The 26,054-nt window shown below is 47.9% G+C and overlaps 1 protein-coding gene across 3 annotated transcripts in view; it reads right to left on the reverse strand.

Annotated features, from left to right (window-relative positions):
* The window catches only part of SH2D6 (SH2 domain containing 6), a 139,325-nt gene that overhangs the window by 56,878 nt on the left and 56,393 nt on the right, over nt 1–26,054 (reverse strand). For all 3 annotated transcript variants that reach the window (XM_077262867.1, XM_077262866.1, XM_077262865.1), the window contains 4 exons: nt 22,644–22,665; nt 16,952–17,089; nt 14,890–14,918; nt 11,066–11,093 (listed from right to left, as the gene is read on the reverse strand). In XM_077262867.1, the coding sequence (XP_077118982.1) occupies nt 11,066–11,093; nt 14,890–14,918; nt 16,952–17,089; nt 22,644–22,665 (217 nt within the window). The remainder of the gene's footprint in view (nt 1–11,065; nt 11,094–14,889; nt 14,919–16,951; nt 17,090–22,643; nt 22,666–26,054) is intronic.

The raw sequence follows: 26,054 nt of genomic DNA on the forward strand, positions 1-26,054 counted from the left end.
CTTTAATATATTTACATGCCCCTTCTGTCCCCATTCATTATGTCATGTCTTCTCTCTCTCCTACCCCAACCCTCTAATTCATTATCAACTTTCCTCCCCCACATTCAATGCATTATTTACTCTCCCCCACCCTCAATTTATTATTATTCGTTGCCCCACCCCAATTCATCATCACTTGTTGTCCCCAACCTTCAATTCATCATTTACTGTCTCCCCCATCCACCAGTCTCAATACGTCTCATTTACTCCCTTCAAAATTCATCATTATTTGCTCTCACCCAAGTCATCATTTGCTCTCCCCACCCCCCCATTTGATTCATCATTTGCAGTCCCCCGTCTTCTGCCCTCAGTTCATCATCAGCTGTCCCCCAACCCCTACCCTCAATTCATCATTTTCAGGAACACTCAGTCAAGCCGATATTTCCGGTGTACGATGGTGTCAAAAGAGATAGTTTTCGTTTGTCTAGATGTCTTATGCAGCAAGAGACACTGATATCCATGTCCCTTATTCATTAGTAGGGTCGATGCTCACGTACTTATCATGCTACATTGGCCAATCTGTTGCGGTGATGGTTGCACCATCTCTCCCCCCTCACTACATCATTTCCAGTCCCCCTCCCCTATATCACTTCATCATGTGCAGTCTCCCTCCCCCGCCTCTCATTTCATCATTTGCAGTCCCCCTTCCCCCTCACTTCATCATTTGCAGTCCCCCCACTTACTTCATCATTTGCTGTCTCCTCCCCTACTCACTTCATCAATTGCAGTCCCCCCACTCACTGCATCATTTGCCTGTGCCCCTCCCCCACTCACTTCATCATGGGAAGTCTCCCTCCCCCGCCTCTCACTTCATCATTTGCAGTCCCCCTTCCCCCTCACTTCATCATTTGCAGTCCCCCCCACTTACTTCATCATTTGCTGTCTCCCTCCCCAACTCACTTCATCAATTGCAGTCCACCAACTCACTTCATCATTTGCAGTGCCCCTCCCCTCCCTCACTTGATCATTTGCATCGCCCACTCCCCTGCCCTACTGACTGTCATTTGCAGCCCTCACCTCTCACTTCATCGTTTGCAGTCACCCTCCCCCCACTGCATAATTTGCAGTCCCCCACTTACTCCATTATTTGCAGTCCCCCTCCCCCCACTTCATCATTTGCAGTCCCCCTTCATCACTTGCAGTCTACCTCCACCTCCCTCCTCTAATTCATTTTATAAAGAAAGAAAAAGCAAACAAACTCATACTTACCTCACTGACGATATCCTGTAAGCGGAGCTCTGCTTCTGATGTCTTCATACAGGACAGCGCGTACGCGATGACATTATTGCGTAGGTGCTGTCACCTGACTGGAAGTCAAGAGGGCGGAGGGAGTGGGAGATGCGCAGCCATCCAGGGTAGACGGCCGTGGAGCTCCGAGACAAGTTCCCAGCGCCAAGGTGTGCTCTGCGCACAGAACTCCATTGCACGATGGGGCCTGGTGAGCAGAAGCACAACAGGCGGGGGCCCGGGCCGCTCTCTGTACTGCAGCCCACCAGGCCCCATATAGCAGTAAGGGTAGTAATACTCTGATGGTGGCCCTGCTGATTGGCACTGCGGTTTAAGCCCCCCAACACAAGACAAAAATGGGCCAATGGACAGTCAGTCATTCACTGGTAATAAGAAAAACAAAATCTCAGACTACATCAGCCATCCTGGAATTTTTTGGTCGACAATACTTCCAATTTTTATCATAACCCCCAAAACATGTGCAGCGCCCCAGAGTCCTGGTCGTTGCAGTGATGTCGCTCTGCCACTAAGGGGAGTGATGTTACGTCTGATTGCACTAAAGGAGTTTCTCTGATCAGGTAACACTCGCACTACACTTCACACTCCGGCCACCAGGAGGGGTGGTTCTATCTAGTAGGCCACTCCTCACACTCTGGTAAAACTGGGGGTTGGACAGGAAGACAGGGAGAGAAGTAACTGGGAAGAGCTAGTGAGAGGACCTGTCAGGGATGGGATCCTGGCAGACTCCTAAGAGCAGAACTAACCAGTGAACAACGGGAATACAGAAAAGAGGCATTAGGACCAGAAGGAGTCGTGCTGTTAGACCGAGGCAACATCCTTCTGAGGCGCAAACAGTCGGTGGCCGGAACGCCGAGCAAGTAAGAGACTCTAAGTACTACTGCAAACCACGGCCGGACAGCCAATTATAGGTTGGCTGTCTCACACAAATCACCTAAGCAGACAACGGAGGCAGCTGTGGGAGAGGGGCGACTCTAGGGTCCCGGAAGAACTCCAGGCCTACCCCGTCATACGGGTGCGTCCTACCATATCACCTGGGGGACGGAGAGAACAAACATCAGAGACAGACAGAATCAGTTGTGAGGACTATCCCGGGAGCTCAGCAGGGAAGGACTACAACACACAGCGCTAGAAGGTAGACACTGATTCCCACCTGTAAAGAGAACTCCTGATGTGCCTTTGGACCGGCCGGTCTCAAACAGCCCTGTTGACAGCGCTCTGGACTGAGGATTCTAAAACCTTCAGTAAAGAGGTAAAGAGACTGCAACCTGGTGTCCTCATTATTTATTGCGACTGGCACTTCACAACTTCACCATCATTCACCACTCTTTTACCGGACATCCCCCTGACAGGCAGAGCCACGGACCGGGCTTAGCCGCCGTGACAACCCCCCAGAACAGAGACTCTGAGGCCCGGTGCCGGGTACCCCTCGGCCCTGCGGCAGTGGGGGCGCTCCATTTTGGCGTCACGAACAGGATCTACTTAAGCCTGAAGAATCAGGTCATGTGTGCCTTGGAACTGTGATTTATTGTGCTTGGACTGTGTATTGCCATTTACCGCCAAAATTCGCCATTGCCGCGCACGGAGGGAGGAGCCTTAGCTTCGTGGGCGGAACCGGCCAAAAGAAGCGCGGAACGGAAAGCGCGGTAAGGCGCCAATCCCGGAAGAGGAACTCCGACTTCCAGCAGGTTAGTGAGAGGAAGGGACAGCCATGTCCGAGTCGGGAGGAGAGGAGGTGGCGGCTGCAGCCGCGGATGCAGGGGCAGCTCCGGTCCCCGCAGCGGGCGAAGCCGCGGCCCTAATACCACCACTGGCGGCCCCGGAGCCCGCTCCCCCCATCAGCCAGGCGGACACCGCCGCTACCACAAAGGCCATAATGCCCTTCTCTATGCCATACCTGCCGGAGCGGCCTGGCTCCCGCGATACTCTGGGGAGTCACATACATTCACTGACTTTAAAGAAGGGCTCTGCAGCCTGCTCGAGTTCTATCCCCTGACCGAGCCTCAGAAGGTTCATATGATAATCGGCCAACTCTTTGGAGCAGCTCTGAGAGAAGTGAAGTCCTGGCCCGCCGCAGATAAGGGAACGGCACAGCAGATTTTTGCAAAGCTTAAAGCCACCTTCGATACCCGTACAGCTACAGAAATTAAATTGACTTTCTATGGGTGCAAACAGAGACCGCAGGATAGCTTACGGGACTATGCCCTTAATCTCCAGGAGGCGATGCGGGCCATTAAGCAGAGTGACCCCGACAGCATGCAGGATGAGGATAAACTCCTGAAGGAGCGGTTCATTGAGGGGCTCCTGTGCAGTCACCAACGGGGCCAATTGTACTTCTTGGCCATGCAAAATCCAGACTTGACTTTTGCGCATTTCAAGGATAAAGCTATCCAGGCATTGCAGGAGCGACAGCCTAGCACCTCTCAGGCGCCCCGCTCTCACATACCACCAGGAGGTGGCGTCGGATGTTCCAGTCGCCGCCGAGGCCGATGCCCAGAGCCTAGAAGACGATTCCCCTACAGGACTCCGCCTCCAGATGCAGGAGCTGACCAAGAGCGTTGCTGCCCTGGCCCGGACGGTGCAGCCCCTACAGGAGGCCCCCAAGGAGAAGATCCAGCTGGCCTCCAGACCGGAGGATGTTCCTTGGATGCGACAGAGGAGGACTCCGCCGACCAGAGGCCGGGCCGACGATCGCTTCCATCAGGATGGACGACCCATCTGCCGCCACTGTCATCAGGTGGGCCACCTTGCAAGGTACTGTCCTTTAAACGAGCAACCCCTGGGGCAAAGGGCCAACCCCCAGGAGTAGGACGGTCAGGCCCGCAGCATCGGAGAACCAAATACATTGGAGGACGACCAGTTCTCCCTGTAGTGGTTGATGGGATCCCCTTGAACGCTTTGCTGGACACCGGTTCTCAGGTGACGACTATACCTTACGTGCTTTATAAACGGTATTGGGAGGACACCGATATTACTCGTGGCCCTGACGATGATTTCACCATAATAGCCAGTAATGGTCAGCCGTTACCACAAGTGGGGTATAAGGAAGTCACCATCAAAGTGGGGCGGGTGGAATTGAAAGCCCAAGGGATTGTGATTGTTGATATTGATCGTCGAGAATGTAATCCCATGATGACTCTTGGTACTAATGTTATAGAAAATTGTCTTGCAGAAGTTATTGTTTTGTTGCAACAGGTGGCAGAAACTGCTGGTCACAGTGAGCAACGTGCCCTGCAGAAGGAAATCAGAGCTCTGATGCAGAGACAGCAGGTAGAGCTGACTGGTGGTGAGATTGGTCGTGTCACTGTGAGTGATTCAAACCCCATCGCGATACCCCCCAGGAGTGAAATGTTAATATGGTGTCGGGCAGCCATAGGCCTCAGGGGAAAGGACTACCAGGCCTTGGTAGAACCCGTATATTCAGACAATAGGCCTACTATTCTAACCGCCAGGGGGGTGGTTGACGTTCGCCAGGGGAGGGTGCCTGTACGTGTCCTCAATTGTGGGGAGGAAGAAGTTCACCTCACCAAGTATGCCACACTCGCCAAATTGTTCACTGTTAATAATAGTGTGATACAGACACCTGAACCCTTGGTCCCGTCAAACGTGGCAGGGGACAACGCTTCTGCAGAGCACTCGAAAGACTGGTGTCGGGAATTGCATGTGGGCACTGATTCTACCCCATTCCATCAAAAACAGGGGGCCTACAGGGTGGTACACGAGTATGAGCAGGTATTCAGCAAACACCCCTTAGATTTCGGGCAGGTGAAAGGGATCCAACATCATATCCCCACGAGAGATCACCGACCCATAAAAGAGAGATATCGTCCTGTACCCCCAGCTCATTACCAGTGTGCCAAAGACATGTTGCGGGAAATGAAGGAGGCTGGGGTGGTGAGAGACAGCTGTAGCCCCTGGGCAGCTCCGTTAGTCCTTGTTAAAAAGAAAGATGGTACAATGAGGATGTGTGTTGATTACAGGCAGTTGAATCGCATTACACATAAGGACGCATACCCACTGCCCAGGATAGAGGAGTCTCTGGCTGCTTTAAAATCTGCTAACTATTTCTCTACCTTAGATCTCACCAGTGGGTACTGGCAGGTTCCTGTGGCGGAGGCGGACAAAGAGAAGACGGCCTTCACGACACCAATGGGTCTCTGCGAATTCAATTACATGCCCTTCGGATTGTGCAATGCTCCAGGGACGTTCCAGAGGATGATGGAGTGCTGCCTGGGACACATGAACTTTGAAACCGTGCTGCTGTATTTGGATGATGTTATTGTTTTCTCTAAGGGTACTGTCACACAGTACCATTTCGATCGCTACGACGGTACGATTCGTGACGTTCTAGCGATATCGTTACGATATCGGTGTCTGACACGCAGCAGCGATCAGGGATCCTGCTGAGACTCGTACGTCGTAGCAGATCGTATGGAACTTTCTTTCGTCGCTTGATCACCCGCTGACATCGCTGGATCGTTGTGTGTGACAGCGATCCAGCGATGTGTTCGCTTGTAACCAGGGTAAACATCGGGTTACTAAGCGCAGGGCCGCGCTTAGTAACCCGATGTTTACCGTGGTTACCAGCGTAAACGTAAAAAAAACAAACAGTACATACTTACATTCCGGTGTCTGTCCCCGGCGTCTCAGCTTCTCTGCACTGTGAGCGCCGGCCAGCCAGAAAGCGAGCACAGCGGTGACGTCTGACGTCACCGCTGTGCTTTCCGGCTATGGCGCTTACACAGTGGAGAGAAGCAGAACGCCGGGGACAGACACCGGAATTTAAGTATGTACTGTTTGTTTTTTTTACGTTAACGCTGGTAACCAGGGTAAACATCGGGTTACTAAGCGCGGCCCTGCGCTTAGTTACCCGATGTTTACCCTGGTTACCGGGGACTTCGGCATCGCTCCAGCGCCGTGATTGCAACGTGTGACCGCAGTCTACGACGCTGGAGCGATATTCATACGATCGCTGCGACGTCACGGATCGTGCCGTCGTAGCGATTAAAATGGTACTGTGTGACGGTACCCTAAGACCTACGAAGACCATCTGAAGCACCTGGCCGAGGTGTTTGAAGCTCTGTCCAACTTTGGCTTAAAGGTGAAACCGTCCAAGTGTCATCTGCTGAAACCTAAAGTGCAGTACCTGGGCCATGTGGTGAGCGCTGAAGGAGTGGCCCCAGACCCAGGCAAGGTCACGGTGATCAAGGACTGGCCAAAGCCCAGTGACCTCCACGAAGTCCGGCAGTTCCTCGGGCTGGTCGGCTATTACCGGAGGTTCATCAAGGACTTCACCAAGAAGGCCGCACCCTTGCAAAACCTGTTGGTGGGACAACCAAAGAAGACTAAGGGGAGGAACACCCCATTTGACTGGAATGAGGAGCTGGAGGGATCCTTTACTTGTTTGAAGTCGGCACTGACGGGTGAAGAGGTACTGGCCTACCCCGAATACGACCAACCGTTTGTGCTGTACACGGATGCCAGCAATGTGGGATTGGGAGCCGTGCTGTCCCAGGTCCAGAAAGGCAAAGAGAGGGTGATCGCTTACGCCAGCAGAAAACTCCGTCCCACGGAAAGAAACCCTGACAACTACAGTTCCTTTAAGCTGGAATTCCTTGCCATCGTCTGGGCAGTGACAGAGAGGTTTAAACACTACCTGGCCTCCGCGAAATTCACCGTCTTCACGGACAACAATCTGCTAACGCATCTGAACACTGCCAAACTCGGGGCCTTGGAGCAGCGGTGGATGGCCCGGCTGTCCAACTATGATTTCACCATCAAGTACCGGGCAGGACACAAGAATGCTAATGCCGATGCCTTGTCCCGAATGCCCAATTTGCCAGAAACGGGAGAAGACCCGGAGGCACTTGAAGAGGTGGAGCTGCCTGCCTTCCATCGCCCCAAAGCCACTCAGAACTCTCATCATGTGAAGAACAGGCACAAGAACCAACCGGATGCCACGCTGAATCCCCTGCCCCATCACGGATGGGCGGAAACCCAGGATGGTGACCCCGCGGTCCGTCGGGTGAAAGAGCTCTTGACGCAGGTAGGGTTGCACCCTGGCCCAGATGATCCACAGGAGACCCAACAGCTGTGGAAGGGGAGAAGCAAATTGTTTATCCATGATGGCAAGCTGTGCCGGAGGAGCATCGACCCACGTACTCATGAATTGGTGTGGCAGATAGTGGTGCCAAGGCGAGATGCGCCCATGGTTCTGGGAGCCTACCACGATGGAGCCGGACACTTCGGATGGAGGAAGCTAGAGAGGCTACTCCGAGGGAGGTTCTATTGGGTTGGCATGAAGAGAGCCATTGAGAAGTGGTGTCGGGAGTGTGGTCCATGTAGTCTACGCAGGAAGGACCGTAGTAGTCAACGGGCTCCCCTGCGGCCTATCATCACCAAACGGCCGCTCGAACTGGTCGCACTGGATCATGTGAAACTGACACCTAGCCGGTCAGGCTATATCTACGCCCTTACCATCGTAGATCACTACTCCAGATTTTTGGTGGTCGTACCTGTTAAGGATCTAACAGCTAGGACTGCCGCCAAAGCCTTCCAGCAGTACTTTTGTCGGCCCCACGGCTACCCGGAGAAGGTACTGACCGATCAGGGACCAGCATTCGAAGCAGAAGTGTTCCAAGAGTTCTGCCAACTGTACGGGTGTAAGAAGATCAGAACCACCCCATACCATCCTCAAACCAATGGGATGTGCGAAAAGATGAACCAAGTGGTGATCGACTTATTGAAGACCTTACCCGTGGAGGAACGGAACATGTGGCCGACCAAGTTGCCTGACTTGGTGGATATGTACAACCACATCCCAGTAAATTCCACCAATTGCACTCCAGCGTACCTGATGCGAGGAAGGTCTAGCCAGTTACCTGTTGATCTGGACATGGGGGTCCTAGTCCCCGAAGATACCTCGTCGGATGCGGATTGGGATGCAGAAAGGCAGCGAAGGTACCGCCAAGTACAGGAGTGCGTGGAAAGAAGTCTTGCCCAGGCTAGGCAGAAACAAGAAAGGGACTACAACCAGCGTGCTCCTGCGATTCCCCTGTCCCCTGGTGAGCAAGTACTCAAGCGAAAGAGGAGACTACACAAGCTCGATGACCAATGGGAAGCGGAACCGTATACCATCCTGCCATCCGATTTCGACAACACGAAGGTCTGTCTCATCAGCAAGGACGGAGGGGAGACCTCGACAGCGATATCCAGGGATCACCTTAAGGTCTGCCCCAATAAGTTGAGAGAGAGGGACGCGGCCCCAGAAATCTCCCCACCGGTGGAAAAGGAGAAGATGATCCACACCGTCCTTGGAGACTTTCCCCAGTCCTGGACTCAGATAAATCACGCCATCGTGGTACCTGTTCTAACGTTCCCACAGCCGGACCCACCAGAAACAATGGTAGTACCCGACCATCCGGCCCCGCAACCTCAACAAGCCCTACCTGAAGATGCTGTGCCGACCGCTGAACTGGCAGATCCTCCCTCTGCTATCGGTGAGCCTGCCGTACCCACTGTTGCTAGCAGCAGCCCTGAGAGCTCTAGCCTGCCAGCGCTACCCAGACTCACTAGAAGTGTAGCCAGAAGACAGGGCACTACACCAGCGGTAGCAAGTATAGCGGGCCCTGTTAGGTCAATAGCAACCCCTGCGCTGCGAAGGTCCACGCGCAGCACTCAGAATCAAACTCCCCTCCGCTACAAAACTTGGAGGTATTAATAAGGGCTGCTATTTAGTTGAAAATGTTTGTGTACATATCTTTTGTTACAGGTTGTAAAATGGACAATAGAGTAATGGACGGTGAATTGCTCAAAAACTTTCCAAAGGGGGGACCCCTTTGTTTACCCGGGGTCCCCGCTGTTTCAATCATTGAACTGAGAGTCATAAACTGTGCATGACCTAACTTTTGCAACGTTCAAGAGTCCTCACCTCCCATAAAGGGAAGCACTGTTATGTTTAATTGTTTATGCTATTTCAAAATTTTGTGTGTTTTCTGTTAACATGTATTGTTGTTCTTGTTTTCCCAGTCCGGGAGTACTGGATTTAACCGGAGGGGAGTGCAGCGCCCCAGAGTCCTGGTCGTTGCAGTGATGTCGCTCTGCCACTAAGGGGAGTGATGTTACGTCTGATTGCACTAAAGGAGTTTCTCTGATCAGGTAACACTCGCACTACACTTCACACTCCGGCCACCAGGAGGGGTGGTTCTATCTAGTAGGCCACTCCTCACACTCTGGTAAAACTGGGGGTTGGACAGGAAGACAGGGAGAGAAGTAACTGGGAAGAGCTAGTGAGAGGACCTGTCAGGGATGGGATCCTGGCAGACTCCTAAGAGCAGAACTAACCAGTGAACAACGGGAATACAGAAAAGAGGCATTAGGACCAGAAGGAGTCGTGCTGTTAGACCGAGGCAACATCCTTCTGAGGCGCAAACAGTCGGTGGCCGGAACGCCGAGCAAGTAAGAGACTCTAAGTACTACTGCAAACCACGGCCGGACAGCCAATTATAGGTTGGCTGTCTCACACAAATCACCTAAGCAGACAACGGAGGCAGCTGTGGGAGAGGGGCGACTCTAGGGTCCCGGAAGAACTCCAGGCCTACCCCGTCATACGGGTGCGTCCTACCATATCACCTGGGGGACGGAGAGAACAAACATCAGAGACAGACAGAATCAGTTGTGAGGACTATCCCGGGAGCTCAGCAGGGAAGGACTACAACACACAGCGCTAGAAGGTAGACACTGATTCCCACCTGTAAAGAGAACTCCTGATGTGCCTTTGGACCGGCCGGTCTCAAACAGCCCTGTTGACAGCGCTCTGGACTGAGGATTCTAAAACCTTCAGTAAAGAGGTAAAGAGACTGCAACCTGGTGTCCTCGTTATTTATTGCGACTGGCACTTCACAACTTCACCATCATTCACCACTCTTTTACCGGACATCCCCCTGACAGGCAGGGCCACGGACCGGGCTTAGCCGCCGTGACAACCCCCCAGAACAGAGACTCTGAGGCCCGGTGCCGGGTACCCCTCGGCCCTGCGGCAGTGGGGGCGCTCCACATGCAACATAGTCCAAAAAAAATCCATCATCATTCGTTCATTGGCCCTAATGAACAATCGTTTGTTTCACCGAAACAGTGGACAATCATTAGTTATGGTCGAAAACGCCTACAACAGATCATTTTTAGTTAATGTTTATTGGCACCTTTATACTTTGGAGGGCACTATGTCACTTGAGACATTGTGGAAGACATTTAAAGGAGAACTGTGCCTGCCACCTTTGGGTCAATATATGCAGACTATAGGGGCTTATTCCTGCACTTCTGAGAACACTTTGATTGGCAGTAATGAAGCCCAGTATCCAGGGTGTGTTGGGTTGACACTTGCGAAAAGCACCATGGGTGGTGTCGATTGGGTCACAGTATTTGGCACTTATGGTGATTCAAGTAAAGTATTTATTGTAACTTATGGAAGACATTTAGATGGCATCTACGTGGCACTGACTGCTGCCATGTAGGACACTTTTATGGTGGACACTCAAAATAGGACGTACAAAAATCAGATGAGATGCAGCATTCTCAACAGCAACATTACCACTTCAGTCATCATAAACTGGTTGCCAGAGCTGAGTATACTGGTCTATTTCTAGTTATTTTTCCACAATAATCTGAATCTGATGTCTGCTATTGTGAATACGGAACAAGAATTAAATATTTTGTGGCAACAGAGTTGTGAATGTGGACAATCCAAAATGATGGACTTAATACTAATCCTTTATGTTCTTACCTGTGGTGACATCACTACGTGTGTCGGTCTGTTGAGAAGAAAACAAGGAAGTATTTGCCTTATAAATTAACAGTTCACAGGATTGACTCCTCCTCCTTAAGTGGCACTCAAGACCAAAGGCGGAAAAGTAATTTTTTTGACCAGATCCCATTCATTTCTCAGCTTCTCACAATCTATGGCGCTTCGTCATAGTCTTTTCTTATTCGGATGAATGTGTCTACTGCTGATTCACCAAGACCTGCTGACGGGAATCACATCGCTTTTCTCTTCCTGCTTGACTCCATCAAGGACTTGCATTGTGGTCTACTACAATACTGATGATCAGACACCACCGGAAAGAAGATCAAGCAGTCTAACGTTTAATGTTTTGGACCCGGTTTGTCCAATAGAGGTCAATGGCTCTGTTGGGGGCACATTTGAATCTCGTTTTGTTGGGAATTCAGACAGAAGCCTGGATGGAATCAGGAATGGGGTTAGAAATGCAATGCGAAACCGGCATAAGGCAGGCGGGAATAAAACAGTTTGGAAAATTACTCACTTGCATATAGGATAAAATTGGGCCATGTACTGTCAGCGTGTGATCACATTGACAGAAAAAAAAGGTCATCTGAACAAGGTCTAAACTGCTTCGGGTGACAAATTTATCTGGACAGTGGAAAAGTATACGGTACATTTTTTCTTGACCTCTTTAATGGGCGTCTTCTATCAGATGTCCCAGTAAGGGTATGTGCACACAGTGTTTTTTTAGATTTCCGCATACCCGCTGAGTTTGACTGGAGCATCTGGAGCGTCTTTTCCATTGCATCTCTGGCGTTTTTTGCGTCATCTACACCAGCGGTGTTTTTTTTTTAAACTTTTGTAAGTGAGTGAGTGGAAGATGCCTGTAGAATGGTAAGGTCAATTTCAATCACAACTTGTCTTTGCAACCCTAAAGCAGTTATAGGAAGCTAAGAAACACAAAAGATATGCATTTGCACAGAAAGTTGTTTTTTACATTGCTGTGCATATGTTCATTATTTTTCTGCGTTTATTAGTTTCATTTACAGGTGGGTTATGGAGCGGAACAACTGAAAAAGACGTTGTGTGTGCATATCCAATTTAAGAAGGGCAGATTTGCATATTTGGTGTTAAAAACAATGAAAGCAGACACACACAATGTCAAATATACACCGTACATTTATTTGTCTATATACATAGATATATACTGGTATATACATACATATACATTTTTTTTCCACTTTTAACGTCTAAGGGTACCGTCTCACAGTGGCACTTTTGTCGCTACGACGGTACGATCCGTGACGTTCCAGCGATATCCATACGATATCGCTGTGTCTGACACGCAGCAGCGATCAGGGACCCCGCTGAGAATCGTACGTCGTAGCAGATCGTTTGGAACTTTATTTCGTCGCTGGATCTCCCGCTGTCATCGCTGGATCGGTGTGTGTGACACCGATCCAGCGATGCGTTCGCTTGTAACCAGGGTAAACATTGGGTTACTAAGCGCAGGGCCGCGCTTAGTAACCCGATGTTTACCCTGGTTACCATCGTAAATGTAAAAAACAAACAAACCGTACATACTCACATTCCGGTGTCCATCAGGTCCCTAGCCGTCTGCTTCCCGCACTGACTGACTGCCGGCCGGAAAGTAAAAGCAGAGCACAGCGGTGACGTCACCGCTGTGCTCTGCTTTCACTTTACGGCCGGCACTCAGTCAGTGCGGGAAGCAGACTGCAAGGGACCTGACGGACACCGGAATGTGAGTATGTACGGTTTGTTTTCTTTTACATTTACGATGGTAACCAGGGTAAACATCGGGTTACTAAGCGCGGCCCTGCGCTTAGTAACCCGATGTTTACCCTGGTTACCCGGGGACTTCGGCATCGTTGGTTGCTGGAGAGCTGTCTGTGTGACAGCTCCCCAGCGACCACACAACGACTTAGCAACGATCACGGCCAGGTCGTATCGCTGGTCGTGATCGTTGGTAAATCGTTTTGTGTAACGGTAACCTAAGTGACAGCCAATGTTTATTTTTTTGATGATTACTAAAGGGGTTTTATTGCGCTGCATACATCTTTGTTCAGCACTAGAGCAGAAGCCAGTGGAATAAATATTAGGCTGTCTAATGGATCAGGGGAGCTTTTAACCCCTTCAAGACGCGGCCCTTTTTCGTTTTTCCGTGTTCGTTTTTCGCTCCCCTCCTTCCCACAGTTATAACTTTTTTATTTTTCCATCAATATGGCCATGTGAGGGCTTATTTTTTGCGGGACGAGTTGTACTTTTGAACGACACCATTGGTTTTACCATGTCTTGTTTAGCAAACATGAAAACATTCCAAGTGTGGTGAAATTGCAAAAAAAGTGCAATCCCACACTTGTTTTTTGTTTGGCTTTTTGCTAGGTTCACTAAATGCTAAAACTGATCTGCCATTGTGATTCTCCACGTCATTACGAGTTCATAGACACCAAACATGTCTAGGTTCTTTTTATCTAAGTGGTGAAAAAAAATTCCAAACTTTGCTAAAAAATAAAAAATTGTGCCATATTCCGATACCCGTAGCGTTTCCATTTTTCGTGATCTGGGGTCAGGTGAGGGCTTATTTTTTGTGTGCCGAGCTGACGTTTTTAATGATACCACTTTTATGCAGATACGTCCTTTTGATCGCCCGTTATTGCATTTTAATGCAATGTCGCAGCGACAAAAAAAACGTAATTCTGGCGTTTTAAATTTTTTTTCTCACTACGCCGTTTACCGATCAGGTTAATCCTTTTTTTTAATTGATTGATCGGGCGATTCTGAACGCGGCGATACCAAATATTTGTAGGTTTTATTTTTTTATTGTTTTATTTTGAATGGGGCAAAAGGTGGGTGATTTAAACTTTTATATTTTTTTTATTTTTTTCATATTTTTAAAACATTTTTTTTTTACTTTTGCCATGCTTCAATAGCCTTCATGGGAGGCTAGAAGCTGACACAACTGGATCGGCTCTGCTACATAGGAGCGATCATCAGATCGCTCCTATGCAGCTGAATTACAGGCTTGCTATGAGCGCCGACCACAGGGTGGCGCTCACAGCTAGCCGGGATCAACAACCATAGAGGTCTCAAGGAGACCTCAGGTTGTCATGCCGACGCATCGCTGACCCCAGATCACATGACGGGGGTCGGCAATGCGCGCATTTCCGTCCCGATGTCCAGAAGCAGTAGTTAGATGCCGCTGTCAGCGTTTGACAGTGGCATTTAACTAGATAATAGCGGGGGGAAGGGGGGGGGGAATCGTGATTCCACCTGCCGCTATTGCGCGCACATGTCAGCTGTACAAAACAGCTGACATGTTGCGACTTTGATGTGGGCTCAGCGCCGGAGCCCACATCAAAGGGGGAGACACGACATGCGCAATACTAGTACGGCGCATGTCGTGAAGGGGTTAAATGTTTCAATCAATGGTTTACCTATTGGTCATCCACCTGAGAAAATGACTTTTGGGTTTTCATTGGCCATAATCAACAACATTAACAGAAATAATTACTTGAAATAGATCACTCTGTGTGTAATGACTCTACATAATATACGAGATACGAGTTTCACTTTTTGTATTGTAGAACTGAAATAAATTAACTTTTTGATGATATTCTAATTTTGTGAGAAGCGCCTGTATATATAGTAAAAAAAGTTATCAAAAAGTCTTATGGTTTTCCAAAATATCACCAATGAAAACCACACCTTGTACCGCAAAAAAAACCTGATCTAACAACTGAAAAAGAAAATGTTATGGCTCTTGGAATGCAATAATGAAAAATTAAGTCCTAAAAATAAGGAAATACCTGGGAGTCCAATATTGTCAAGTACAGATCTGTAAGAACGGAAAAAAGAAATCTCGTCATTTACAAGACACTGAATTAAAATCTCACATTTTGACTCATGTACGGAGCTACAATAATGATTCACCCGATGTCCTGAATGAGCCCTGAGAAACTGGCGCACTTATAGCAATGCAGGCGGCTACTAATGTCATAAGGTACAGGTAGCTCAGAAGCACAATTAGAGAATTAAAGATCCACAGGACTCACCCTTGACTTATTTTTCTTTTTGAGTCATAGCAAAATGACAACCATGATTGACACAATCCAATAGAACAGACTTCGACCATTTTTCCTGTACCTGTACTCGCGCTTCTTTCCTTCTTCTGATATGGACAGTACAACACCAGGCCTAACAGAAGCGTGAGTACACGGGAGGTGGACTAATGTCTTATGTGTCTACCTGGATAAGTTCTCAATGGTGGGCGTCACACTGTGGGAGGGTGTTCGCCTACATGTATACATTGGAGCCAACAATACATGGGTGATTAAAGCGCCTGCAAAAGCTTAAAGGGGTTTTCCCTTTTGGCACAATTTTTTTTAAACTTATTTGTGGCTAAAACGAATTCCCCATTAGACAATTCTGCCGCCTGCAATAGACACTCCAACACAAAGGCTATAAAAGTTTAATGGAAATTATGTTTAGCCCCAATTACAAGCATTTAAGTAGAAAAAAATAGCATAGAGCGAGGCCCATAATGACATGTTTGGTGGAAGAACATGACCGGCTGCACAATGCCCGGACCTCACCCTCATCCAACACTGTTGGAATGAACTTGACCAGAGACTGAGCCCGGCCTCTTCTCCAACATCACTATCTGATCTCACAAATGCTCTTCTGGATAAATGGGCAAAAATTCCCACAAATTGTTATGCTAGTGTAGCAACTCACTCAGGATAATAAGTAAATCTAAAACCTGCAACTGAAATAGCCGGTCCCCGTACAGACTAGAAACCCTGACCCTGAGATAGCCCAAACAGCAGACTAGGAGATGGCTACTCGGACCTAAACTGCCTAAAAGGCCTTCGAGCGCTTCACGTTCCTCCTACAGACCGGGGTGGGGCAGAGTGTGAATTGCCTACAAAATGGGAAGGGTGCTGAAATAGAAAGTGATCCCAGAGTGAGTAGAATAAATCACGAAATACAAAAACAAAGTATAAAGCAAGTACTGTGTGATATTATGATGTCTACTTCCTAAACAGAAACAGAAGATAGGTGCAGAGAAAAGAACAGAAACAGCAAGGAGAAAAAACCCTAACTGGAATGTCACCGACTGGCTTTAAAATTACAGCAGAATGGCTGGAAATCCAAATGAGAATATAACCAGCAGGAAATACCAGTAAGGGGAAAGAAGATAGAAGCTGCACCAGAGAGGTGATGGGGCAGACAAATGAAAACACCTATGTGATGCTAAACAGACTGCAGCCAGAATAACAGACCCCAGACAGCCAAGGTGTCTACTCTGGCTCAGCGGAAGAGAAGCCAACCACAAAACACAGGCTCAAGGATCCAAACCCAGGAGCATGACAAATCTTGTAGAAAACCTTCACAGAAGAGTGGAAGCTGTCATAGCTGCAAAGGAAGGTGGAGGAAAATCAATGCTAGTGCCTGTAGATTTAGAATGGGTGTAATGTCTAGGAGTCCAAATATGTTTTTTCCATATAATGGCTAATTTTTTGAAGTTCCAAAAATCCAGCATATATATCAGGGATCAATTATAAAATTGACTGCCCGCAGTCGCCACTAGGGGGAGGTAAGTTTATCATGTTTTACTTGTGAGTTACATGTATAAACAGCATGTGGTGAGCTCATAAGCTCCCCCTAGTGGCAGCTGCAGACATCCAGACTTTTATCATTGCGCTCTGATACATTTGCACAGGATTTGAAGCTCTGTAGCAGAAAAATAAACCCGAGAAGCCTCCAATCATATATTGTGAAATCAGCACAAAAACATACAACCTATTTAGATGGAGATGTTGCTGTTTAGGGTTCGGTGTTAGACTTTATGGAATAAGTTACTCTCACCATCCATTCCATTACAAAAGTTGTTATTGCATGGTGGCGGTGTATGCGTGGCTGTACAGGGAAGGGACATCCTGCGATCAGGAAGAGGGAGAGGGGGGCCACGCTTCACCGGTGGTGCTGGCCTGGTCTGTTTTGGTGCTGGAAAATAAAACAATGAATGCAGTTAAAACTAACTTTCCAGCACAGCAATGTCCTATAACCAGTTAAAGAGGTTGTACAGTTCTTTTTAAATTGAGGGCCCATCTTTAGGATAGGTCATCAATATCAGATTAGTGGGGGTGCAACACCCAGTGCACCAGCTGGGTACCACACATCCCCCCATATTTGAATAGGACCTGGGGTCTGCAGTATCCCAATGTGACCACTATACAGTTGACGGAGCTGTGTTGTTCTGCTCTGTAGCTGAGCGTTTCCTGTTTGCGGTGACACTGGGAACAGGTGGTCGGCAGTGGGGCCAGGTGTCGCACCCCCACCGATCCGCTATTGATGACCTATCCTATAAAAGTCCCAGAAACCCCCTTTGACTACAATTTTTGTTTTTGGGGTTTTTGTTTTTTCCACTCTTTCCAAGTGCCATAAATTTTTTATTTTTCTGTTAACACCGTATGAGGACGTAGATTTGAATGACATCATGATTTTAATTTTTAACATATAATGTGGAAAAATAAATCCGGGTCTGGTAAAATGGTGAAAACCCCACCACAATTTTGCCATTGTTTTTAAGATGTTTATTGTGTGATACAAATTTCTTGGCAATATTATTTTCCAGGACAGATTATGTCAATACTTTTGGCATGGCAGGCTGAAGTTTTTATTGATACCATTCTGGGGTATGTACGATGTTTTGATTGCTTTTTTTTTTTTTTTTTTTTAAAGGGAAGTGTGGCAACCGAAAACTTTTAAAGGGATTGTGCGGTCATAGAAATCTGCAGTCACTCCATGTGACTGCAGACTTGTGAATCCTCGCATCGTGTGCACTACGCGCTGTCAGGATTCTCCAGTACCGCGTGTCATGTGATCATAAGTAGGTGATATGCATACCCGTGGAATAACCTTGAGCGATGCTGCGCCCATCTAGTCAGAATGTGGCCGGGAGAATGATATCGCATGACACCGGAGAATCCCTTTGGGAAAATTAATTTTAGATTTTGATAGATCAGACTTTTATGCACACATCGATACTTAAAAAAATAAAAATAATAATTATGGTGAGAAATTGAGGATGATTCGAATTATTATGCATTTTTTAAATTTTTTTAGATATATTTTTACCAGCCTTGTTTTGTTTTTTTACTTTATTCTCTAGTTCCAATAGGGGACTTGAACCTGCGATTGATCGTTTGATCACTTTTTCTGTATGTTGTAATACTGCTGTATCATAGTATACAAATGTACTTTTATTGTGCACATCCTCATGCTGGGCTTCACAGCAGGACAACATGGGCATCCATGGAGCCTTCATCTGCCAGAACAACAGGTCTGCACCCCGTGATTGCACTGTGGGGGGTAGAAGCGATGGGAGCCAATGCGCATGAGTGACTGAGTCAGTGATTAACAGTGAAATGGTTGGACAGCAGCAATCAGAGCAAACTTTGGTTGCCGCTGTTACAACTCCTGAGCCTGCTCCAAATATTGTCATCTGATATAGGAAGCACCATTACGCCCTATGTTGGGAAGGGGTTAAATGGATCACCTAAACCTGATGAGGGTGGTGTAATTACTGTAAAAATCCATGTGAGAATGGCTGTATAACTCTTTACACTCCATCCATATTGGCCCCTCTGTCCTGGCCTCTCCTATGTATAGCACTCATGCTCTGTTCACATTGCTTAACAGTACAGATCCATTCAGTCCCACCATCCAACACAAGAGACGCTCTCACAAATCACTTAACCATCTGCTCACTCTTTCTATCCTCCTTCTCCTAGTCGCTGGAGACATCTCTCCGAACCCCGGCCCCCCATGTTATAGCCAGTCAAACCTCCCAACTGCTACACCCAGAAACCCCTCTAACCTTATTAATATTCCATGCATGCCTTCTGTCTCTTTCAATTGTGCTCTTTGGAATTCTCGCTCTGTGTGTAATAAACTCTCCTTCATTCATGACTTCTTCCTTTCTAACTCTCTTAATCTCCTGGCTCTTACTGAAACCTGGATCCAGCAGTCAGACACCACCGCTGCTGCTGCTCTCTCATTTGGTGGACTACACTTTTCTCATACCCCAAGATCAGACAACAGAGCAGGTGGAGGCGTTGGTCTGCTCCTTTCACCCAAATGTACCTTCCAAGTTATCCCCCAAGTACCCTCACTTGTATTCCCTTCCTTTGAGGTCCATGCTGTCAGATTCTACGTCCCCTTCTCCATGCGAGTGGCGGTGGTGTATCGTCCTCCCGGCCCCTCTCACCAGTTCCTGGATCATTTTGCCACCTGGCTTCCACACTTTCTCTCTTATGACACCCCCACCCTCATCATGGGTGATTTCAATATCCCAATTGCTTCTCCCCTCTCCCCATCTGCTTCTCACCTTTTATCTCTAACCTCCTCTTTCGGCCTCTCGCAGCATACTAACTCTCCAACACATGATGATGGAAACTCCCTTGATTTGGTCTTCTCCCGGCTTTGCTCACTGGATGATTTCACAAACTCCGCTCTCCCGCTCTCTGACCACAACCTTCTTTCATTCTCTATCAAGAACTGCCATCCCGCTCAGGTCATCCCCACTTTCCACACTTATAGAAACATACAGGCCATTAACACCCAGAAACTTATGAAGAACTTGCAGTCTTCATTGGCCCCAATCTCCTCCATCTCTTGTCCTGATTCTGCTCTGAAGCATTACAATGAAACCCTGCAAAGTGCCCTGGAAGAAGCTGCACCTCCTATACATAGAACAACTCGGCACAGACGGCGACAACCGTGGCACACGCTGCAAACACGTTTCCTGCAGCGGTGCTCCAGGTGCGCCGAACGTCTGTGGAGAAAATCTAATCTGCCCGAAGATTTCATCCATTATAAGTTCATGTTAAAAACATACAACTCTGCCCTTCACCTCTCCAAACAAACCTATTTCAACACCCTCATCACCTCGCTGTCCAATAACCCTAAACGTCTCTTTGACACTTTCCGGTCCCTACTCAACCCAAGAGAGCAGGCCCCAACCACAGATCTCCACGCTGACGATCTGGCCAATTACTTCAAAGAAAAAATTGACCACATTCGACAGGAAATCATTTCCCAATCTCTTCATACCAAGCACTGTCCTCCCTCCCCCACTGCATCTAGTTCACTCTCTGACTTTGAACCAGTTACAGAAGAAGAAGTAAGCAGGCTCCTTGCATCTTCTCGCCCGACCACTTGCACCAGCGACCCCATTCCGTCGCATCTCCTCCAGTCCCTTTCCCCGGCTGTCACCTCTCACCTAACAAAAATATTCAACCTTTCCCTCACTTCCGGTATTTTTCCCTCCTCATTTAAGCATGCCATCATACATCCACTACTTAAAAAGCCCTCCCTCGATCAAAATTGTGCCGCTAATTATAGACCTGTCTCTAATCTTCCCTTCATCTCTAAACTCCTGGAACGCCTGGTCCACTCCCGTCTTACCCGCTATCTCTCAGATAATTCTCTTCTCGACCCTCTTCAATCTGGTTTCCGCTCTTTACACTCTACTGAAACTGCCCTCACTAAAGTCTCTAATGACCTACTAACAGCTAAATCTAATGGTCACTACTCCATGCTAATTCTCTTGGATCTCTCCGCAGCATTCGACACTGTGGATCATCAGCTCCTCCTCACTATGCTCCGCTCCATCGGCCTCAAGGACACCGTTCTCTCTTGGTTCTCCTCCTATCTCTCTGGCCGATCCTTCACTGTTTGTTTTGCTGGTTCCTCCTCCTCTCACCTTCCCCTTACTGTTGGGGTTCCTCAAGGATCAGTCCTAGGCCCCCTCCTCTTCTCTTTGTATACTGCCCCTATTGGACAAACAATCAGTAGATTTGGTTTCCAGTACCATCTCTATGCTGACGACACCCAATTATATACCTCTTCTCCTGTTATCACGCCGACCTTTTTAGAAAACACCAGTGATTGTCTTACCGCTGTCTCTAACATCATGTCCTCCCTCTATCTGAAACTGAACCTGTCAAAAACTGAACTCCTCGTGTTCTCTCCCTCTACAAACCTACCTTTGCCCGACATTGCCATCTCTGTGTGCGGTTCCACCATTACTCCAAAGCAACATGCCCGCTGCCTTGGAGTCATCCTTGATTCCGAGCTTTCATTCACCCCCCACATCCGATCACTGGCTCGCTCTTCTTATCTGCATCTCAAAAACATTTCCAGAATTCGCCCTTTTCTTACTTTCGACTCTGCAAAAACTCTTACTGTCTCACTTATTCATTCTCGTCTGGACTATTGTAACTCTCTACTAATTGGCCTACCTTTTACCAGACTCTCCCCGCTCCAATCTGTCCTGAATGCTGCTGCCAGGATCATATTCCTCGCCAACCGTTACACCGATGCCTCTACCTTGTGCCAGTCATTACACTGGCTACCCATCCACTCCAGAATCCAGTACAAAACTACTACCCTCATCCACAAAGCACTCCATGGCTCAGCACCACCCTACATCTCCTCTCTGGTCTCAGTCTACCAACCTACCCGTGCCCTCCGCTCTGCTAATGACCTCAGGTTAGCATCCTCAATAATCAGAACCTCCCACTCCCGTCTCCAAGACTTTACACGTGCGGCGCCGATTCTTTGGAATGCACTACCTAGGTTAATACGATTAATCCCCAATCCCCACAGTTTTAAGCGTGCACTAAAAACTCATTTGTTCAGATTGGCCTACCGCCTCAACCCATTAACCTAATTATCCCTGTGTGGCCTATTAATAAAAAACAACAACATAATCACGTTCCTCCATCATGTTCTCATACACTTTATGCAGTTAATAGCCTCTGTGTCTGTACTGTTACATACTTAGGCAGTTAACTGGTTCATGCAGCTTTACATGAACACCCGAGCCTTACACTATGGCTGGTCCAAATAACTAAAGCAATTGTTACCATCCACCTCTTGTGTCTCCCCTTTTCCTCATAGATTGTAAGCTTGCGAGCAGCAGGGCCCTCATTCCTCCTGGTATCTGTTTTGAACTGTGATTTCTGTTATGCTGTAATGTCTGTTGTCTGTATAAGTCCCCTCTATAAGTTGTAAAGCGCTGCGGAATATGTTGGCGCTATATAAATAAAATTATTATTATTATTATTATTATTATTATAATCCTGAAAGTTTAGACTACCCAACTAGCCTGACTGACAGCGCCTCAATGTCTCTCCTCCCTGCTGGGATTCCACACTGCTCAGTACAAGCTGCAGCTGTCAGTCAGGCTAGGTGAGCGGACGCGGAGTATAAACTTTCAGAATTGATCATGCAGCCATTCTGACATGGATCTTTAAACTAAGTATGGTCTAAGAGATCAATTTTGTATGCAAGATTATGATGTCTGGTGACAGATCCGCATTAAATACTCAACAGCTAGGGATTCCTGTTATTGGTTTCCGAGGGGGCAGGCATATCGTAAACCCAAGAAAGTTTGGTTTATTCATTGAGCCCATCACAGAGATGACTGATTGCTGGGGACGGGCTTCTTACCATCAATCACCTAAAATAAACATGAATTACAAAAACTCACGTGGTCTCTGCTGCCAAGGACCCTGAAAAATCAAGGATTCAGATAATGAGTAAGACCATTTAATATTATTTTTTACATTATTTAATGTTTGCATATTAATTACTATATCTTTCGTCACTCAATTTAATTATCATAAACATGCAGTGCCTTGCGAAAGTATTCGCCCCCCTGGAACTTTTCAGCCTTTTCCCACACATCATGCTTCAAACATAAAGATACCAAATGTAAATTTTTGGTGAAGAATCAACAACAAGTGGGACACAAATGTGAAGTTGAACGAAATTTATTGGATATTTTAAATTTTTGTGGAAATTCAAAAACTGAAAAGTGGGGCGTGTAATATTATTCGGCCCCTGCCCGCCACCAATCTCTGCTGTCAATGAGTGGTCACAGACTGACGGAGATTCTGTGGCTTCCACTGAAATGTCGACAGAGAGGCGGCTGTTATGACCCCAATGGCGAGGGTCTCAGAGGAACGTGGAAGTCTGCAGAATACAAAAATCCAGCTCATAGGGCAGTGGTAACTGGGTTGACCATATATCTACTCCTAACGCCAACACTAGAAGTAGCCGGGGATCATTCCTACGTTGATTCTAGATGACACGCGCCAGCCGGAGAATCTAGCTACCCCTAGTAGAGGAAAACAAAGACCTTTCTTGCCTCCAGAGAAGGGGACCCCAAAGCTGGATAGAAGCCCCCCACAAATAATGACGGTGAGGTAAGAGGAAATGACAAACACAGAAATGAACCAGGTTTAGCACAGAGAGGCCCGCTTACTGATAGCAGAATAAAGAAAGGTAACTTATATGGTCAACAAAAACCCTATCAAAATCCACACTGGAAATTCAAGAACCCCCGAACCGTCTAACGGTCCGGGGGGAGAACACCAGCCCCCCTAGAGCTTCCAGCAAAGGTCAGGATATAGTTTTGGAACAAGCTGGACAAAAATACAAAACCAAAACAAATAGCAAAAAGCAAAAGGCAGACTTAGCTGATATAACTGGAACCAGGATCAGTAGACAAGAGCACAGCAGACTAGCTCTGATAACTACGTTGCCAGGCATTGAACTGAAGGTCCAGGGAGCTTATATAGCAACACCCCTAACTAACGACCCAGGTGCGGATAAAAGGAATGACAGAAAAACCAGAGTCAAAAAACTAGTAACCACTAGAGGGAGCAAAAAGCAAATTCACAACAGTACCCCTCCCTTAGTGAGGGGTCACCGAACCCTCACCACGACCACCAGGGCGATCAGGATGAGCGGCATGAAAGGCACGAACTAAATCGGCCGCATGAACATCAGAGGCGACCACCCAGGAATTATCCTCCTGACCATAGCCCTTCCACTTAACCAGGTACTGAAGCCTCCGCCTGGAGAGGCGAGAATCCAAGATCTTCTCCACCACGTACTCCAACTCGCCCTCAACCAACACCGGAGCAGGAGGCTCAGCAGAAGGAACTACAGGCACAATGTACCGCCGCAACAAGGACCTATGAAATACATTGTGAATAGCAAATGACACAGGAAGATCCAGACGAAAAGATACAGGATTAAGGATTTCCAATATCTTGTAAGGCCCAATAAAACGAGGTTTAAATTTGGGAGAGGAGACCTTCATAGGAACAAAGCGGGAAGAAAGCCATACCAAATCCCCAACGCGTAGTCGGGGACCCACACCGCGGCGGCGGTTGGCAAAGCGCTGAGCCTTCTCCTGTGACAACTTCAAGTTGTCCACCACATGATTCCAGATCTGCTGCAACCTATCCACCACAGAATCCACCCCAGGACAGTCAGAAGGCTCCACATGACCCGAAGAAAAGCGAGGATGGAAACCAGAGTTGCAGAAAAAAGGTGAAACCAAGGTGGCGGAACTAGCCCAATTATTAAGGGCAAACTCAGCCAACGGCAAGAATGTCACCCAATCGTCCTGATCAGCAGAGACAAAACACCTCAAATAAGCCTCCAAAGTCTGATTGGTTCGCTCCGTCTGTCCATTAGTCTGAGGATGGAAAGCAGACGAAAACGACAAATCAATGCCCATCCTACTACAAAAGGATCGCCAGAACCTGGAAACGAACTGGGATCCTCTGTCAGACACAATATTCTCAGGGATGCCGTGCAAACGAACCACGTTCTGGAAAAACACAGGAACCAGATCGGAAGAGGAAGGCAGCTTAGGCAAAGGAACCAAATGGACCATCTTGGAGAAGCGATCACATATCACCCAGATAACGGACATGCCCTGAGATAGCGGAAGATCAGAAATGAAATCCATGGAGATATGTGTCCAAGGTCTCTTCGGGACAGGCAAGGGCAAGAGCAAACCGCTGGCACGAGAACAGCAAGGCTTAGCTCGAGCACAAGTCCCACAGGACTGCACAAATGACCGCACATCCCTTGACAAGGAAGGCCACCAAAAGGACCTGGCCACCAGATCTCTGGTGCCAAAAATTCCCGGGTGACCTGCCAACACCGAGGAATGAACCTCGGAAATGACTCTGCTGGTCCACTTATCCGGGACAAACAGTCTGTCAGGTGGACAAGACTCAGGCCTATCAGCCTGAAATCTCTGCAACACACGTCGCAGATCCGGAGAAATAGCTGACAAGATAACTCCATCTTTAAGAATACCAACAGGATCAGCGACTCCAGGAGCATCAGGCACAAAGCTCCTAGAAAGAGCATCGGCCTTCACATTCTTTGAACCAGGTAAATACGAGACAACAAAATCAAAGCGGGAGAAAAACAATGACCAGCGGGCCTGTCTCGGATTAAGGCGTTTAGCAGACTCGAGATACATCAGATTTTTGTGATCAGTCAAGACCACCACACGATGCTTAGCACCCTCGAGCCAATGACGCCACTCCTCAAATGCCCATTTCATGGCCAACAACTCCCGATTGCCCACATCATAATTTCGCTCGGCAGGCGAAAACTTCCTAGAGAAAAAGGCACAAGGTTTCATAACAGAGCAACCAGGGCCTCTCTGCGACAAAACGGCCCCTGCCCCAATCTCCGAAGCATCCACCTCAACCTGAAAGGGAAGTGAGACGTCAGGCTGGCACAAAACAGGCGCCGAAGTAAACCGGCGTTTCAACTCCTGGAAAGCCTCCACGGCAGCAGGAGCCCAGTTAGCTACATCGGAGCCCTTCTTGGTCATATCCGTCAAAGGTTTCACAATGCTAGAAAAATTAGCGATAAAACGACGGTAGAAGTTAGCGAAGCCCAAGAACTTCTGAAGACTCTTAACTGACGAGGGCTGAGTCCAATCAAGAATAGCTCGGACCTTGACTGGGTCCATCTCCACAGCAGAAGGGGAAAAAATGAACCCCAAAAAGGGAACCTTCTGTACACCAAAGAGACACTTTGAGCCCTTGACAAACAAAGAATTTTCACGCAAAATTTTAAA

The sequence above is a fragment of the Ranitomeya variabilis genome, chromosome 5 (genome assembly GCF_051348905.1).
Source record: "Ranitomeya variabilis isolate aRanVar5 chromosome 5, aRanVar5.hap1, whole genome shotgun sequence".
In the NCBI taxonomy this organism is placed as follows: domain Eukaryota; kingdom Metazoa; phylum Chordata; class Amphibia; order Anura; family Dendrobatidae; genus Ranitomeya; species Ranitomeya variabilis.